The sequence below is a fragment of the Ranitomeya imitator genome, chromosome 6 (assembly GCF_032444005.1).
Source record: "Ranitomeya imitator isolate aRanImi1 chromosome 6, aRanImi1.pri, whole genome shotgun sequence".
Lineage (NCBI taxonomy): Eukaryota > Metazoa > Chordata > Amphibia > Anura > Dendrobatidae > Ranitomeya > Ranitomeya imitator.
Window position 1 is genome coordinate 250,038,999 of NC_091287.1, and position 18,220 is coordinate 250,057,218.

An 18,220-nucleotide genomic window follows, 5' to 3' on the forward strand; every position below is an offset into this window, starting at 1 on the left:
GTATATCTTATCAGATACATTTGTTTTTTTCTCTGCCAAGTCTGATCATTCATTATCAAGATTCTCAATTCTGACTTAAAATCTGGTCCTGGTCTGTACTTCTACTCATCCTGGAATAAATAGGAAAGCACGAACCGATAGTTGTCCCTCACATGTGCTCCTTTCCCTGTCTGCAGTCAGTTTTAATATGTTTTAAATTAATAGAGGCATTGGATTATTATTATTGTTATTTTACAGGACTGGTGAGTGCCACTATTTTTTCTTCTCATATACATGTTTGCACTTTATTTTGTGAGCACGCAGTACCTACAGGCTTGATTGCTCAGTCCAAAGTTCGGTTCAAGGATAAGTCAAAACACACAGGTTCAAACTACAATATTACTACTTACACAACAGAAGACTTTTGCTGCCATATGCTCATCAAACTGGCCGATGATTATTCGTACATCGTTGCCCTATAACAATGAAAGAAAAAAAAGACATTTGTATTTAATATGTCACAATAAATATGTTCATAGAAAAATGTTAACCTGTGTATGGCTGCACTTTTTATTTAAGAAACAGTGTCAGGCGCTGACAGATGGTTCTACTCAATAACATTAATGTCACAATTTTTCCTATCTGAGTGTCTGGATGCAGTGAATGACAGTTCTGCCGTCCATCTAGGCATGGGGTGTGCTGAGGTGTCAGTATAATGATGGACAGCTTAGCCATTCAATTGGATTCTGGGACATGCTGAGCTGTCTGTCTCTGGAGTGATGGTTTAGCCATCCAATCAGGACCAGACTGTTTATCCATGTGTCTTTAGTCCAGACTAATTACCTGGCTATTTAACCAGCTCTCTGGATTTGACAGCTGCCAGTTGTAACTTTGCTTATGAGGTGTTCTCCTTGCCTGGTATTCTGATTTGTGCTGCTCAACCTAGAATTTTTCTTCACCATTTCTTTGCCTATCCCTTTGGCCATGATCCTCTACCTTCTTGGAATATTGACCTCAGACGGTTTTCTGACTACACCTTCATCTCAAACCTATGTCTATGATGTATGCTCTTGGCGTTTGACCTCATGCCTCTTGATTATCCAGTATCGAGGCTTATTTGTGAGAAGTGACCAGTGTCACAGTTAATTAGTAAAATTAGCAGAAGCTTGAAAGACCTCCTCACTGGCAGAATGTGAGACAACGCATGTTATTACAAGATCTTGCTCTCATCAACAACAGTGCTGCTGCATTGTGCACACAGCAGCTGTGCACATGAGATCGCCACTGGGTGTCAGCTGATTCTGACAGCTGACACTCTGCACTCAGTGGAGTACCAGTGCCTGCACCGTTGCCAGCACTTTAACCTCAGAACACTAGAATCTCTAGGAATCGCGGCATTTAGAAAGCAGGCAGAGGGAGGAAGCTCAATCTGCCCTCCGATTGACATCATTGTGGGGGCCCAATCATTGCCATGGTGACCTAATGTCATCATGATGATATCCTGGCCATCAGGTTACAGCAAGCCCCTCAGATCATGCACAGAGCACAGTCTCAGGGGCTTGTGTCAGTGCAGCACTGACAGTTATAATCAATTGCAATGCTCCTGCACTGCAATGGATTATAATTGCGTTCAGGCTCCTGACAGCAAAGGTCCCATACTGGAGCAACGTAAAAAAGTGAAAAAAAAAATCAGAAAGTAATAAAAAAATAAATATACAGTTCTGATAAATTTCTTTTTTATGTAAAAACAAAAAAATAAGAAAAAAAAGTACACATTTTTGGTATTGCCGCATCACTGACGACTCGCCCCATAAAACTGTCTGACCAGTTAACCCCTTCACTGGAAACGGTAAAAAAATAAGTAACAAAATGGGAAAAAACATACTTTTTTTATCATATTGCCAAACATAAAGTGGAATAAAGCACAATCAAAAACACAAAGGTAACTAAATGTGATATAGCTGAAAATGTAATCTTGTACCTCAAAAAACAAGTCACCATAGAGTTTAATAAGTGGAAAAACAAAAAAGTTATAGCTTTCAAAATAAAGCGATGCAAAAATAAATATTGTTTCTATAAAGCTGTAAAAGCGTCAAAACATTAAAAAAAATAGAGCGGTGGTGTCGCTGTAATTGCAGTGACCTGAAGAATAAATCTGCCTTGTCAATTTTACTACATGCAGAATGGCATAGAAAATAAAAAAAATACTGAATTGCTGTTTTTTGGCATTCTGTCTCCCAAAAATGAGAATAGAAAGCAATAAAAAAATGTTATGTGACCAAAAATGGTACCAATAAAAACGTCAACTCATACACACAAAAAACAAGCGCTCACATGACTATGTCAGACGAAACATGGAACAATTATGGCTCTCAAAATATGGCGATGCATTTTTGCAATAAAAAGAGTCTTTTAGTGTGTGACAGCAGCCAAACATAAAAAAACGATATAAATCTGGTAACGCTGTAATCGCACTGATCCAAATAATAAAGTCAACTAATCACTTATACTGCAGGAGGAACAGCGCAAAAAATAAATAAAACCAATTCTTCACCTGATGTTAATTTTTTAATTCTGCCTTTCAAAGATCGCATTAAGGCTCTGCTCACAATTATCATGCACTCTGCGCTAAACGCTTACAATGGGGTTTACTTGAGGTTTGCAACCCCAGGTGAAAGATTCCCTATAATGAGGTAGATAGAGGTACTGTGAACACTGTCTGGCCAGTGATCCGGTGGTGTTTGTCTTTTTAGGATTGAATAAAAGCGTGGTCAGCCACAGTTTTGTGCACGTCTAAAAAGAAGGAAATCCCTGAACAGAGGCCAGATGGAGTCCAGAGAAACTCTGCTGCCTAATTATATTGAGTAGATCCTTCAGGGGTTTTCTCTGAATCGTCATCCAAGATTTTGAAGGAAACCCCAAAGTAAGTGCTCAGCATAGAGCGCAGCATAAATGTGATCCCAAACTTCATGTAAAATGATCCCAATAAAAGCTTCAACTCCGTCCACAAAAATAGTAAGTTGAAATATAAAGGGGTTCCAAGTTACTGATAGTACAAAGGCTCTGGAAAAGCGCTATGGCTTCTCACCCCTCAAAGGACATCCAGAGAATTCTGTGCTCTCAAACCCAACTGCCCCCCTCTCTTCTGAACCCCAGTATGCCTAAACCACATTTAGCGTCCACATGTTTGGCATTCCTATAGTGATGACAGCCTAATTTACAGGTGCTTGTCTCCAGAAGCATGAGCTGGGCACCACAACTTACTGGTCACCACAACTTACTGGTCACTACAATGTACTGGTCACTACAATGTACTGGTCACTACAATGGCAGTTTGCAATTTACTTAGTAACATCCACTGCTGCTTGTTTCTGGAAAACACCTATGGAGTCAAAATCATCCCTACACCTGTAGACAAATTCCCAATGGGATATAATTTCCAAGATCGGGTCACTTTAGGGGGGATTCTTCTTTTCTAGCACCTAGGGGGCTTTGTATATGGAGTGCATAAACTATTCTAGGAAAATCTGCGATCCAGGAGGCAAATAGCACTCCTTCCCTCCCAAGTCTCTCCTTGTGGCTAAACTGTACTGAACAGCCACATATGGTGCATTTCTACATTCAGCAGAAATTGTGGGACAAATTTTGGTGCCATTTATCGATTTCTCCTTTTGAAAATGTAAAATCTGGGGCTAAAATAATTTTTGTGGCAAAAATGTAATTATTTTTTCTTCACTGCCCAATGGTTTAAAATTCTGTGACACACCTGTGGTGTCAATCTAATCACTGCAACCCTAGATTAGGGGTGGAGCCGCATATTCATTACCACAGAAACGCACCGGCACATGTGCCACAGAAACGCATCGGCACTCGGACACGGATAATTCCGGTACCGATTTTTTCGGTACCGGAATTATCTGGACGTGTGAGACTTGCCTAAAACAGTAGTATTTCTCCACATGTTGTATAACAGCATACTCAGGAGAAATTGCACAATGCAATTTGTTGTGCAACTAAAGGCTGTTTATTAACTAATCTATCTATATAATCGTCTACGGGTCATTTCCGTCTGTTTATCTGTCACGGAAATCCCGCGTTGCTGATTGGTCGCAATCAGCAACGGGCACAGTCCGGCCGCGAATTCCCCTTCCCTACTCCCCTCCAGTCACTGCCCCTTCCTTACTGCCCTCCAGTTAGTGCCCCCATAGCGGTTTAGCAGTCCGTTAAACAGACTGCGTTACACCGTGGCATAACGCGGTGTAATGCAGTCCCTTAACGCTGCTATTAACCCTGTGTGACCACCTTTTTATTATTGATGCTGCCTATGCAGCATCAATGCTAAAAAGATCTAATGTTAAAAATAATAAAAAAAATTAAAAATCATTAAATTTTCACCTTCCGGCATCTGCAGCAGCCTTTTCCGCTCCTAGCGACGCTCCGGTCCCAAGAATCCATTGCGACAATGACCATAAATGACATAGTGGTTTACGGTTGGCTGTGTTATATACTATGTGGGCTGTGTTATATACTACGTGGGCTGTGTTAGATACTGTGTGGGCTGTGTTATATACTACGTGGGCTGTGATAGATACTGCGTGGCGTGTGTTATATACTGCGTGGGCTGTGCTATATACTACGTGGCTGTGTTATATACTACATGGGCGGTGCTATATACTAGGTCTCTGTGCTATATACTACGTGGCCTGTGTTATATACTACATGGGCTGTGTTATATACTATGTGGGCTGTGTTATGTACTACATGGGCGGTGCTATATACTATGCCTGTGCAATATACTATGTGGCTTGTTTTATATACTGCATGGGCTGTATTATATACTGCATGGCCTGTGTTATATACTGTGTAAACTGTGTAATATACTGCGTGGCCTGTGATATATACTGCATGGGCTGTGTTATATACTGCGTGGTGTTATGATCAGGTGGCCTTGGAGCAGCATGAAAACCTTCACTGGAGTAGGTGGTAACTTATACTGACTGCAAACCCTGATCTTATCAACGCAACTAGAAGTAGCCGTGGGGTGTGCCTAACAAAACCTAGACACCTGGACACAGCCGGAGGACTAAATACCCCTAAAGATGTAAATAGGAAAACTATCTTGCCTCAGAGTAGACCCCCAAAGGATAGGCAGCCCCCCACAAATAATGACTGTGAGTTGGAGAGGAAAAGACACACGCAGGCAGAAAACAGGCTTAGCAAAGGAGGCCACTTCTAGCTAAATAGAAAAGGACAGGACAGGATACTAAGCGGTCAGCATAAAAATACTACAAAAATATCCACAGCAGAAAATACAAAACTCCACCACCTAACTAAAGATGTGGAGAGTATAACTGCAACTCCAGAGAATCCAACCAGACTGAGAAAAACGACTGACACAGTCTAAGCTGGACAAATAGAAACAAAAGATCAGCACTGAAAATAAGCACACAGCAAGTGTGCTTCAGAAAAAGAAACAGACACTTATCTTTGCTGAACTGGCAGCTAAGCAGGTAAGGCCAGGCAGAGATCCAATTCTTCCAAAGAAACATAGACAACCGGCAAGGGCTAATGAATCCTGCACACTTAAATATCCCAGTCAGAACAGCAATTAGCAGATACACCTGGCCAGGACTGTGACTCAGAGACAACTGCATTCCCACCTACAACCACTGGAGGGAACCCAAGAGCAGAATTCACAACAGTGTGGGCTGTGCTATATACTATGTGGCTGTGTTATATACTACGTCTCTGTGCTACATACTATGTGGGCTGTGCAATATAATACATGGCTGTGCAATATACTATGTGGCTGTGCTATATACTATGTGGCTGGGCAATATACTATGTGGCAGTGCTATATACTACATGGGCTGTGCTATACACTATGTGGCTGTGCAATATACTATGTGGCTGAGCTTTATACTATGTGGCTGGGCAATATACTTCGTAGCTGTGCTATATACTATGTGGCTGTGTTATATACTACGTGGGCTGTGTTATATACTACGTGGGGTGTGTTATATACTACGTAGCTTTGTTATATACTACGTTGGCTGTGTTATATACTATGTGGGCTCTGTTATATACTGCATGGGCTGTGTTATATACTGTGTGGGCTGTGCTATATACTACTATGCATATTCTAGAATACCCGATGCATTAGAATCGGTCCACCTTCTAGTATTAGGCCACATTCACATTGCGTTAGTGCAGTCCATTTAGCACATACGCTAACGGACTGCGTTAACGCAATGTCCAAAAAGGGATCGCGTTTAGCGATTGTGCTAGCGCAGATGCCCGATCTGCGCTAGCGAGAACGGACCCAAAAACGCTGCAGACAGCGTTTGAGGTCCATCACAAAATAACGGAGCATCGCTAACGCATGCCAAAAATGGCATGCATTAGGGATGCGTTACATACAGTACATTGTGGTCAATGGGTGCGCTAACGGATCCGTTACATTGCGTTAGTGGCGCTATGTAACGGATTCCGTTAGCGAATACCCACTAACGCAATGTGAACCTAGCCTTAGATAATAATATCCATGACCATGACCATCCTTAAAGGGACTCTGTCACCTGAATTTGGCGGGACTGGTTTTGGGTCATATGGGCGGAGTTTTCGGGTGTTTGATTCACCCTTTCCTTACCCGCTGGCTGCATGCTGGCTGCAATATTGGATTGAAGTTCATTCTCTGTCCTCCATAGTACACACCTGCACAAAGCAATCTTGCCTTGTGCAGGCGTGTACTATGGAGGACAGAGAATGAACTTCAATCCAATATTGCAGCCAGCATGCAGCCAGCGGGTAAGGAAAGGGTGAATCAAACACCCGAAAACTCCGCCCATATGACCCAAAACCAGTCCCGCCAAATTCAGGTGACAGGTTCCCTTTAATGTTAACACTTTACCTGACCCACTGTCTAGCTAATAAGATCATTACCCATTCTCAGGAGTTATGATCAACATATAACAGAGCTGTTGGGGAACTCCTCAGGCCCAAGTTGTGATTGTAACTTTCATTCCCTATTGTTCTTTTTATTAGTAGAATGTTTGTTAAAATTCAAGGAATTCATTCTTCAAATATAATTCCCCATCCAATTTTGATTCTGTACATTCTTTCACAAACACTAGTCTTTTCTCATAGGATTTATATCCATTGACAAGTATACCGGTAATCTATCTACAAAAGTCTTAAAATCTTCAACATATTTTGTATGTACGGTATATTATTTTTTCTATGAATTATACATTTCAGTGCTGAAAACAAGCACATCGTGTCCTTATGTTTATTGTCTTGACTAATGACAGCATTATAATTACCATGCAAACATAAGACAGAAAAAAAAAAAACGAAAAAGCTTTGAAGATGAGACAAGGTTCTATCATTAAAATACATTTGGTGAGAACTGAATAAATATTTGAAAGCATTTTATAATAGAACATTAGTGCCCTCGACTGACATCAATCTTGGCTTTCAGGAAGCGATGTTCTCTTCTTGGTAATTCCTTCTAAATAAAATATTTGTATGTCTATTACAGGCATTTACCTAGACTTACAAATCTGCATGTATTTCAAAGGGCCCTGGTGCTATCTATCTATCTATCTATTGATCTATCGATCTATCTACCTATCTATCTATTATGTATTATCTTTCCATCTATCATCTATCTACAGTATCTATCTATCCATCTTTCTATCTAGGTCTCTGCTTTAACTCAACTAGGGAAAACGCGAGTCAAATTTGTAAGTTACCTAAATAACTTCTAGGTTAGAAAAAAAGACTTGTGTACATGACAGATCAGATCCAGATATTCTCATCGAAATATAGAGTCCTTGTATGTCACGCTTGCTAATTTATATCACATTATCCTGCATGGCACTATATTACAGCAATATTTCCTCTGCAAGAAGTCTTTAAAAAAAGAAAAATATTACATCCGTGAAACATGACACCATCCAATGAAATTCTAAGCATAAAGATGCAAAGAGGGTTTCTATATATATCTGTTGAAACTGCATTATGTCCTTCCAACCTAAGTAGCCAGAAAGCCAGGACAGAGAACTTCAAATAACTCCTTCTCTGGAGAACGCAGCCATCCATAAATAGCCAGAATAAGCTGTCCTGTGTGTACATGAGAAATATTCATTAAATCTGGCCACTATGTGACTCATACCTTACTTTTTCATCAGTTTTTCCTTATGGATCCTTTACAAGTATCTTTTAATTTGTGTCTGTGTCTGAGCTGGCGGAAGTAGACTACAGTAGCTGCTATTATGTCTCCCATACCGAGCACAGCACATGGGGAAAGATTCTTGCTCTTCATTTGTTAGTTAGTACACAGACAGCAACAGTTGTAGCATGGAGGAAATTGCGCATTACTTAAGCAGTGTTGCTGTGAATGCATCTCTGGGATGCGGTAGAGTAGCAGTTACAACACTGATCATGATTTTTCTGGATGGGTGCAGCTTTGCTCATTGCAAGTGTATAGAGCAAGGCAAGATACAGTCTACTCAGGATGTGGCCTGTTGTGAATTCTGTGGTCAAGCTCCCTCCTGTGGTCATGAGTGGTACTTCGGCTGGTTCTGTCTATGAGCTTCCGCTGGTGGATGTGAGTGGGGCTGCGGCTTCTGAGTTTCCTTCCTCAGGTGACGAGGTTAAGTCGTTAGGTGCTGCTCTATTTAACTCCACCTAGTTCTTTGTTCCTGGCCTCCAGTCAATGTTCCAGTATTGGTCTGGCTCTCTCCTGGATTGTTCTTGTGGCCTGTCTGCCCTGCATAAGCTAAGTTTTGCTTGTGTTACTTTTGTTTGCTATATTTTCTGTCCAGCTTGCTATAAATAATAATAATAATAATAATAATAATTAAATAATAATAATAATAATATTGATTTTTCTTGCTTGCTGGAAGCTCTGAGACGCAGAGGGAGCACCTCCGTACCGTTAGTCGGTGCGGAGGGTCTTTTTGCCCCTCTGCGTGGTTGTTTGTAGGTTTTTGTGCTGACCGCAAAGCTATCTTTCCTATCCTCGGTCTATTCAGTAAGTCGGGCCTCACTTTGCTAAAATCTATTTCATCTCTGTGTTTGTATTTTCATCTTAACTCACAGTCATTATATGTGGGGGGCTGCCTTTTCCTTTGGGGAATTTCTCTGAGGCAAGGTAGGCTTATTTTTCTATCTTCAGGGCTAGTTAGTTTCTCAGGCTGTGCCGAGTTGCATAGGGAGCGTTAGGCGCAATCCACGGCTACCTCTAGTGTGGTGTGATAGGATTAGGGATTGCGGTCAGCAGAGTTCCCACGTCTCAGAGCTCGTCCTATGTTAGTAACTATCAGGTCACTTTGTGTGCTCTTAACCACTAGGTCCATTGTGGTTCTGAATCACCTGTTCATAACAGTGGCCATAATTAGGCAAATCGCATACTTGCAGTCACATGAGCGCTCCCAATGCTGGCACAGGAGAATCCTCACAGTGAGCAGTGCATGTGGTGTGAAATAGAGTGACTGCAGACTTGTAGCCTAAGGCCAAACAATCCCTTTAATTTCCTCCCTGCAGTCATTCTTCTAATAACACTGCTAAACATGTTTCACACAGTATTCATCTGCAGATTACCACTATGTTTGCAGGCAAATACTGTTTGATTGCTTTTTTCTTGACTGACAGCATTGCACTCCTCCTTTCTGACTTCCTTATTGCAGGGGGATTATAGGACTCCAGACCAATGCAGCCCAGAACTGTGGCTTGTCAGCACGGCTTGCTCCAAATGTAGACTCTAACATGCTGCAAGCAGAGGTAGCTTTGTCTCTGTAGCATCAGAGGAGTAAAGGGGCACGATTTCCAGCTTCAGAGCAGCGCATACAAGCTCTATAGCAAAGATCTTGCAAGTGCCTTGCCTAGAATATGATCACCCTTGACAGACTGTGGAGGTAGGTGATTATCATGCTGATGCAAACATTGACCTTACGAGACAAGCCTTTGAAGAATATAGATATAATAAAGTTGTCGTAATGACACGGTCACAGTGACATGGTGTCAGCCTAGGGAGCGCTATAAGGGGGCACAGAAACGAGCGCAGGGAGTGGAGGAACAAGGCACGAACTGCGCAAGGACCTGAGACTAAGCAGTGGACACAGGACGTGAAACTGAGCCTTCACGTGATGACAGGGGGCAGAGTCAACGCACAAGGGGACAGGGAAGGCAGTTGAGAGCATGGCGTGCAGGGCACAGAGCATTAAACTAGTCGAAGGAGAGCCGAGGGTCAAAACCCAGACGAGATCGAGGTACCTAGGGATAAGACAGAGAGTAAACCGAGACGAGCCAATGGGTCAGATAACCAGGAAGGACAGGGCAGTACAACACAGGATACAGAGGCAAAAGTCAGGGGACAAACCGGATCATACACAGCAAAGCTCACATGCACAGAGGCACAACGATTACAAATGAGTAACCTGGGTCAGCAACTACAAACCGAGTATACTGAAGTATCACTGATGCAAAACTCAGGAACTACCAACATTAAATAGCCACCCCAAAACCAAAGAGAGGCAAACTGGAATTAACCCTGACCTGACCAGGATGGAGGCGGAACCATCCTGTCCAGAGTCATGACAGTATCCCCTCTTAACGTGGGGCCACTGGACGCCCAGGTTTCCCAGGAAACTGGGCATGAATGGAGCGCACCAGTCAATCGGCATGAACCAAACGGCAGGAACCCAAGATCGGTCCTCAGACCCATACCCCTTCCAGTGCACAAGATACTGGAGGGAATCGTGGACCAATCGGGAATCCACGATGCGCTCCTCCTGACTATCTACAGATACATATGGCAAGGGGCCAATGATGATTATTCCACAGCCCCCAATGATTTCAGCAGGACACTATGGAATACATTGGGAATATTAAAAGACACTGGGATGAGCAAATGAAGCGCCACTGGGTTAACCAACTCCGTGATCTCATAAGGGGCAGTAAACTTAGGCCCCAATTTCGCTGAAGGAACCTTATTCTTAATGTTCCTAGTAGACAGTCACACTTTATAGTATGGATTAAACCCATAATTACAGAAGAAAGGGGAGGCACCTGTAGTGTGGTTAACACAGTTATTGAATGTAAACTTGGCTAAAGGCAAGGCATCGGACCAGTCATCTTGACTGGAAGTGGAAAGACAGCGCAAAATTTGCTCTAACAACTGATGGGTCCATTCAGCCTGACCATTGGACTCCGGATGGTATGCAGATGAAAATGACAACTCAATAACCAACCTTTTACAAAACACCGTCCAAAACCTGGACACAAACTGCACACCATGGTCAGACAACACATTCAATGGTACCCCATGCAAACGAACCAAATGTTGAACGAACAACCTAGACAAGGTTTCAGCAGAGGGCTGTGCCACTATGGGTACAAAGTGTGCTTGCTTCGTAAACCTGTCCACCAGCACCCAGATGACAGCATTACCCTTGGAAGGAGGAGGATTGATGATAAAATCAATAGGCAAATGTGTCAATGGCCTATCAGGAACTGGTAATGGAACCAATTCATTGGCCGGCCGGTTATGAGAGCTCTGCATGCTGGCACAACCTTCACAGGCAGAAACAAATTTCTTCACATCAGATGTAAGCGAGGCCCAGCAAAAAACCCACGCGGTGGCCCCACGAGTAGCCAAAATCCCAGGATGTCCACTCAGTGCGGAATCATGGAACTCCTGGAGGACTCTGAGTCGAAATTGAACAGGAACAAACAATTTTTCCACTGTCTTGGATGGGGGAGCCTGAGACTGGGCTTCCTGAATCTCCCGTTCCAAGCCTGCTGACACATCAGCCACCATCACCCTCGGTTGAAGAATGGAGGATGGAGGCTTGGGGGGGGAAACTGGATCCAGACTCCGAAACAAGGCATCGGCCTTCACCTTCTTGGATCCTGGATGGAAAGTGATCGAGAACTGGAACTGGGAAAAAAAGTGACTATCTAGCTTGCCTAGGGGTCAACATTTTAGCAGACTCAATATACGCCAGGTTCTTGTGATCAGTAACTACAGTAATGGGATGAACCGCCCCCCCCTCCAAAAAATGCCTCTATTCTTCAAAGGCCAACTTAATCACAAGAAGTTCCTGATTACCTATATCATAATTTCTTTCCGCTGGGGAGAATTTTTTGGAGAAGAAGGCGCATGGTCTCAGATTGGTCAAAGTGGTAGGCCCCTGGGACAACACCGCCCCACCCTCACCTCCGAGGCGTCAACCTCCACCACAATGTGTTCAGATGGATCTGGTTGAACCAGAACCAGGGCAGTCATAAAGCATTTTTTTAGAGTCAGAATCGCCGCTACCGCTGTGGCAGACCAGTTCAACATCAGCCCCCTTCTGCATCAAGTCAGTGAGGGGTTTGACCACATGAGAGAATCCTTTACTAAACCTACGGTAATAATTGGTGAATCCCAAGAAGCGCTGAAGGCCTTTCAGGTCCCGGGGCTGAAACCAATTAACATTGGCCTGAACCTTTTTGGGATCCATACAAAACCCCTCACTAGAGACAATAAACCTGAAGAAAGGCAGTTCCTGGAAAAAAAATGAGCATTTCTCTAGCTTAGCAAAATGTTGGTTCTCCCTGAGTCTTGGAAGAATCGCCTGTAGGTGAACAATATGTGTCTGCTTATCAAATGAATAAACCAGAATGTTATCTAAGTATACAGGTCCTTCTAAAAAAATTAGCATATAGTGTTAAATTTCATTATTTACCATAATGTAATGATTACAATTAAACTTTCATATATTATAGATTCATTATCCACCAACTGAAATTTGTCAGGTCTTTTATTGTTTTAATACTGATGATTTTGGCATACAACTCCTGATAACCCAAAAAACCTGTCTCAATAAATTAGCATATTTCACCCATCCAATCAAATAAAAGTGTTTTTTAATAACAAACAAAAAAACCATCAAATAATAATGTTCAGTTATGCACTCAATACTTGGTCGGGAACGGGAATCCTTTGGCAGAAATGACTGCTTTAATGCGGCGTGGTATGGAGGCAATCAGCCTGTGACACTGCTGAGATGTTATGGAGGCCCAGGATGCTTCAATAGCGGCCTTAAGCTCATCCAGAGTGTTGGGTCTTGCGTCTCTCAACTTTCTCTTCACAATATCCCACAGATTCTCTATGGGGTTCAGGTCAGGAGAGTTGGCAGGCCAATTGAGCACAGTAATACCATGGTCAGTAAACCATTTACCAGTGGTTTTGGCACTGTGAGCAGGTGCCAGGTCGTGCTGAAAAATGAAATCTTCATCTCCATAAAGCATTTCAGCCGATGGAAGCATGAAGTGCTCCAAAATCTCCTGATAGCTAGCTGCATTGACCCTGCCCTTGATGAAACACAGTGGACCAACACCAGCAGCTGACATGGCACCCCACACCATCACTGACTGTGGGTACTTGACACTGGACTTCAGGCATTTTGGCATTTCCTTCTCCCCAGTCTTCCTCCAGACTCTGGCACCTTGATTTCCGAATGACATGCAAAATTTGCTTTCATCAGAAAAAAGTACTTGGGACCACTTAGCAACAGTCCAGTGCTGCTTCTCTGTAGCCCAGGTCAGGCGCCTCTGCCGCTGTTTATGGTTCAAAAGTGGCTTTACCTGGGGAATGCGGCACCTGTAGCCCATTTCCTGCACACGCCTGTGCACGGTGGCTCTGGATGTTTCCACACCAGACTCAGTCCACTGCTTCCTCAGGTTCCCCAAGGTCTGGAATCGGTCCTTCTCCACAATCTTCCTCAGGGTCCGGTCTCCTCTTCTCGTTGTACAGCGTTTTCTGCCACATTGTTTCCTTCCAACATACTTACCATTGAGGTGCCTTGATACAGCACTCTGGGAACAGCCTATTTGTTGAGAAATTTCTTTCTGGGTCTTACCCTCTTGCTTGAGGGTGTCAATGATGGCCTTCTTGACATCTGTCAGGTCGCTAGTCTTACCCATGATGGGGGTTTTGAGTAATGAACCAGGCAGGGAGTTTATAAAAGCCTCAGGTATCTTTTGCATGTGTTTAGAGTTAATTAGTTGATTCAGACGATTAGGGTAATAGGTCGTTTAGAGAACCTTTTCTTGATATGCTAATTTATTGAGACAGGTTTTTTGGGTTATCAGGAGTTGTATGCCAAAATCATCAGTATTAAAACAATAAAAGACCTGACAAATTTCAGTTGGTGGATAATGAATCTATAATATATGAAAGTTTAATTGTAATCATTACATTATGGTAAATAATGAAATTTAACACTATATGCTAATTTTTTGAGAAGGACCTGTATAACCACAAACCGCCCAATAAAATCAGAGAACACATGATTGATGAAGTTTTGGAAGACTGCAGGAGCATTGGTCAAATCAAACGGCATAACCAAGTTTTCGAACAGCCCTTCTGAGGGGAGAAACGCAGATTTCCACTCAACCCACTCCCACATCCAGATAAGGTTATAAGCCCCCCGCAAGTCTAGTTTTGAAAACTATTTAACCCCGGACAGTTGATTACACAAATCGGGAATGAGTGGGAGGGTGTTAGGAGTCGAGTTTCCTCTGCTGCACAGGAGGAATCTCGATCCGTTTCTGCTGTGGTCTCCCATTCTGTATCGGCCGCAGTGGGGTCTGCTCAGTGGAGGCGTCGCTCCCAGCGTCTTGCTGGGACTGATTCTGTGCAGAGGGTTACTACTGCCTTTTCTGGCTCTCCTGTTGTACCCTGCACTGATCTGCGGCGAGCGGGCTTCTCTGGGACTAAGTCCTTATTTTCACACACTGAGCATGCCCAGGGCAAGATCTCCCGTTGGAGATCGAGGGTCACATGCTCAAGTACTGCAGCACATTCCATTGGTCCTCCAGGAAGGTCCTGAAAGGGCAAAACTTCGGTAGCAGCTTCCTGTGCTGCAACTATATAAACTGCGCATGACCGCACGGCCATGCGCTAGTATTGTCTTGTAAATATGTGTGTGTGTTGTGAGTGAAAGTCGCTCTTTAAATAACCCTCCCTATTGGATGACTGTTCGCGGAAGGTGTATGTTTGCTATCTAGCGCCCGACTTATCCAACAGCACGTAACACACATTACAGCTACCAGTTGCTGTGTCCGCCAGTACGGCGCCATGCGCTTGCTCTGCGCTTTCCTGACCCAAGCCTGGGTGGTTAGTGGCGTCCGTCAGTGCGGCACCGCATGCACTCCTGTGCCTTTATATTATTATTTATGTTCCTCTGACACCCCAGTTGCGGTGTCGAGCACATGGGGTCTTCTGAACTCAAATCCTCAGTCTCGGGTTTGAGATTAGTGACTCCTTGCTTGCGCTCTATGTGCGGTACCGCGGTCCTGTGACGCAACAGGGTCGCTTCCTTCACACAGGGTGAAGTTAACCCATGTGTGTATTCTTATAGTACCGCCATATAGTCCGTCTTTACTAGCAGCAGGGTTTTTACCTGCACGGTGGACCTCGGACTGCGAACGCACCTAGTTCCATTTCATCTTGTACTTGGTGCGTTCCGCCAGTCCTTAACATAATACTAGCGCCAAGGTCTGGCTAGTAAATGGCGGACATTCAGCAATCTTTGCGGTGTATCCAGCAGCTGGAGGGTAGGTTGGCGGCTCTCGAGAGCTCAACCTCAGCTGTGGATGCTACCGCAGTTGCTGTACAGGCTGCTAGCGTGGCTGCAGCAACCTTGTCCACTGCCACCCCTGTTCCGACATTATCTCGCCTCCCGTTGCCAGAAAAATTTTCTGGAGATTGCAAAACTTGTAGGGGATTCGTGAGTCAGTGCTCTATCCATCTTGAGCTCCTGGCTGCATGTTTTCCTACAGAGCGGGCTAAGGTGGGATTTATTGTGTCTCTCTTGTCGGACAGGGCGTTGGAGTGGGCTACGTCGCTGTGGGAGCGAGGTGATCATGTGGTGCAGAGTGCTCCGTTGTTCCTGAGCACTCTGAAAAAGGTCTTTTTAGGACCTCAAGTCACCCATGACACAGCGCTCAAACTACTGGCATTAACTCAGGGTGAGTCCTTGGTCAGCCATTTTTCCGTCCGCTTCCGTACATTAGCTTCCGAGCTGGAGTGGTCGGATAAAGCCCTTATCCCCATATTTTGGAGGGGCCTGGCTGATCACGTTAAGGACGCTCTGGCCACTAGGGAGATTCCTGCCACACTGGAGGAATTAATAACTGTCTCTACTCGTATTGATCTCCGTTTTATCGAGCGGAGGTTAGAGCGAGCCCAGTGTAGGCAGAGGTTTCGGCTGGCTCCCACCTTCGCCAAACCTTTGGAATCTCCAGTCCTCGCATCCGAGTCACATGAGGCCTTAGAGGTGACACGAGCGGGATCCAAATCTCAGTCCGCCCGTGCACATAAGGTCCGTCATGTTTGCCAGCAGTCAGGACATCTTGCCTCCAAGGGTCCTCAGCGGTCGGGGAAACGTCAGCGTCTAGTGGCAGTTGGAGGGGGTACACTAGACACGGCGACGTTTGCCTCAAAATTGTCCTTCAAGGGGACAATTACCATAGGCCCGTCCACTCTTATGGTCGAGCTATGCGTGGATTCTGGGGCAGAGGGTAACTTTATGTCTTCCGCTTTTGCCCAGCGTCACGCAATACTCTTGGTGATGCTCGCCAAGCCAGTAACCGTTCGAGTGGTAAATGGGTCAACACTACCCTCACAGATTACCCACCAAACCATTCCTTTCACGCTTTCTGTGTCTCCATCACATCAGGAGATAATCTCCCTATTAGTCATTCCTGAGGGAATTGATGAGACTCCTTTTCTCCTTAATTACGGCCAGCATCCGCGTGTCCCTGTGCCCATGCCCGTGTCATCCACCAATTCTAGGGTGGCAGACTGGGCGGTGGAGGCACATGACATCTGGGACCGCACAAAGGATGCCATTCGGGCCTCCAAGGAGAGAATGAGGGTTTCGGCTGATACACACCGGCGCCCCGCTCCGATCTTTGCTCCTGGCGACTTAGTGTGGCTCTCCGCCCTTAACATCAGGCTGCGAGTTGAGTCCACTAAGTTTGCTCCTCGCTACATTGGCCCATTTAAGGTTCTGGAACAGGTCAACCCTGTGGTCTACCGTTTGGCTATTCCTCCACGCCTTGGTATCACCGATACCTTTCACGTTTCCCTCTTGAAGCCCGTTCATTTGTCCCGGTTTTCTGAGTCATCTGCTGGGACATCGGGTTCATCCACGGATGAGTTTGAGGTGAATGCTATTGTGGGGTGCAAGGTGGTACGTGGCAAGAAATTTTATCTGGTGGACTGGAAGGGTCACGGCCCAGAGGATAGAACCTGGGAGCCTGTGGAGCACATTCGGGCTCCGCTGCTTATTGCAGCTTTTGAGCATAGTGAAGCTCAAGGAGGGGGGGCCCTAGGAGGGGGGTAATGTTAGGAGTCGAGTTTCCTCTGCTGCACAGGAGGAATCTCGATCCGTGTCTGCTGCAGTCTCCCATTCTGTATCGGCCGCAGTGGGGTCTGCTCAGCGGAGGCGTCGCTCCCAGCGTCTTACTGGGACTGATTCTGTGCAGAGGGTTACTACTGCCTTTTCTGGCTCTCCTCTTGTACCCTGCACTGATCTGCGGCGAGCGGGCTTCTCTGGGACTAAGTCCTTATTTTCACACACTGAGCATGCCCAGGGCAAGATCTCCCGTTGGAAATCGAGGGTCACATGCTCAGGTACTGCAGCACATTCCATTGGTCCTCCAGGAAGGTCCGGAAAGGACAAAACTTCGGTAGCAGCTTCCTGTGCTGCAACTATATAAACTGCGCATGACCGCACGGCCATGCGCTAGTATTGTCTTGTAAATATGTGTGTGTGTTGTGAGTGAAAGTCGCTCTTTAAATAACCCTCCCTATTGGATGACTGTTCGCGGAAGGTGTATGTTTGCTATCTAGCGCCCGACTTATCCAACAGCACGTAACACACATTACAGCTACCAGTTGCTGTGTCCGCCAGTACGGCGCCGTACGCTTGCTCTGTACTTTCCTGACCCAAGCCTGGGTGGTTAGTGGCGTCCGTCAGTGCGGCACCGCACGCACTCCTGTGCCTTTATATTATTATTTATGTTCCTCTGACACCCCAGTTGCGGTGTCGAGCGCATGGGGTCTTCTGAACTCAAATCCTCAGTCTCGGGTTTGAGATTAGTGACTCCTTGCTTGCGCTCTATGTGCAGTACCGTGGTCCTGTGACGCAACAGGGTCGCTTCCTTCACACAGGGTGAAGTT

The 18,220-nt window shown here is 44.9% G+C and overlaps 1 protein-coding gene across 1 annotated transcript in view; it reads right to left on the reverse strand.

The window, feature by feature from the left end:
• Window positions 1-18,220, reverse strand: part of GABBR2 (gamma-aminobutyric acid type B receptor subunit 2) — a 1,074,198-nt gene that overhangs the window by 541,743 nt on the left and 514,235 nt on the right. Inside the window, exon 5 of the mRNA XM_069730579.1 lies at window positions 390-455. Within this exon, the coding sequence (XP_069586680.1) occupies window positions 390-455 (66 nt within the window). The remainder of the gene's footprint in view (window positions 1-389; window positions 456-18,220) is intronic.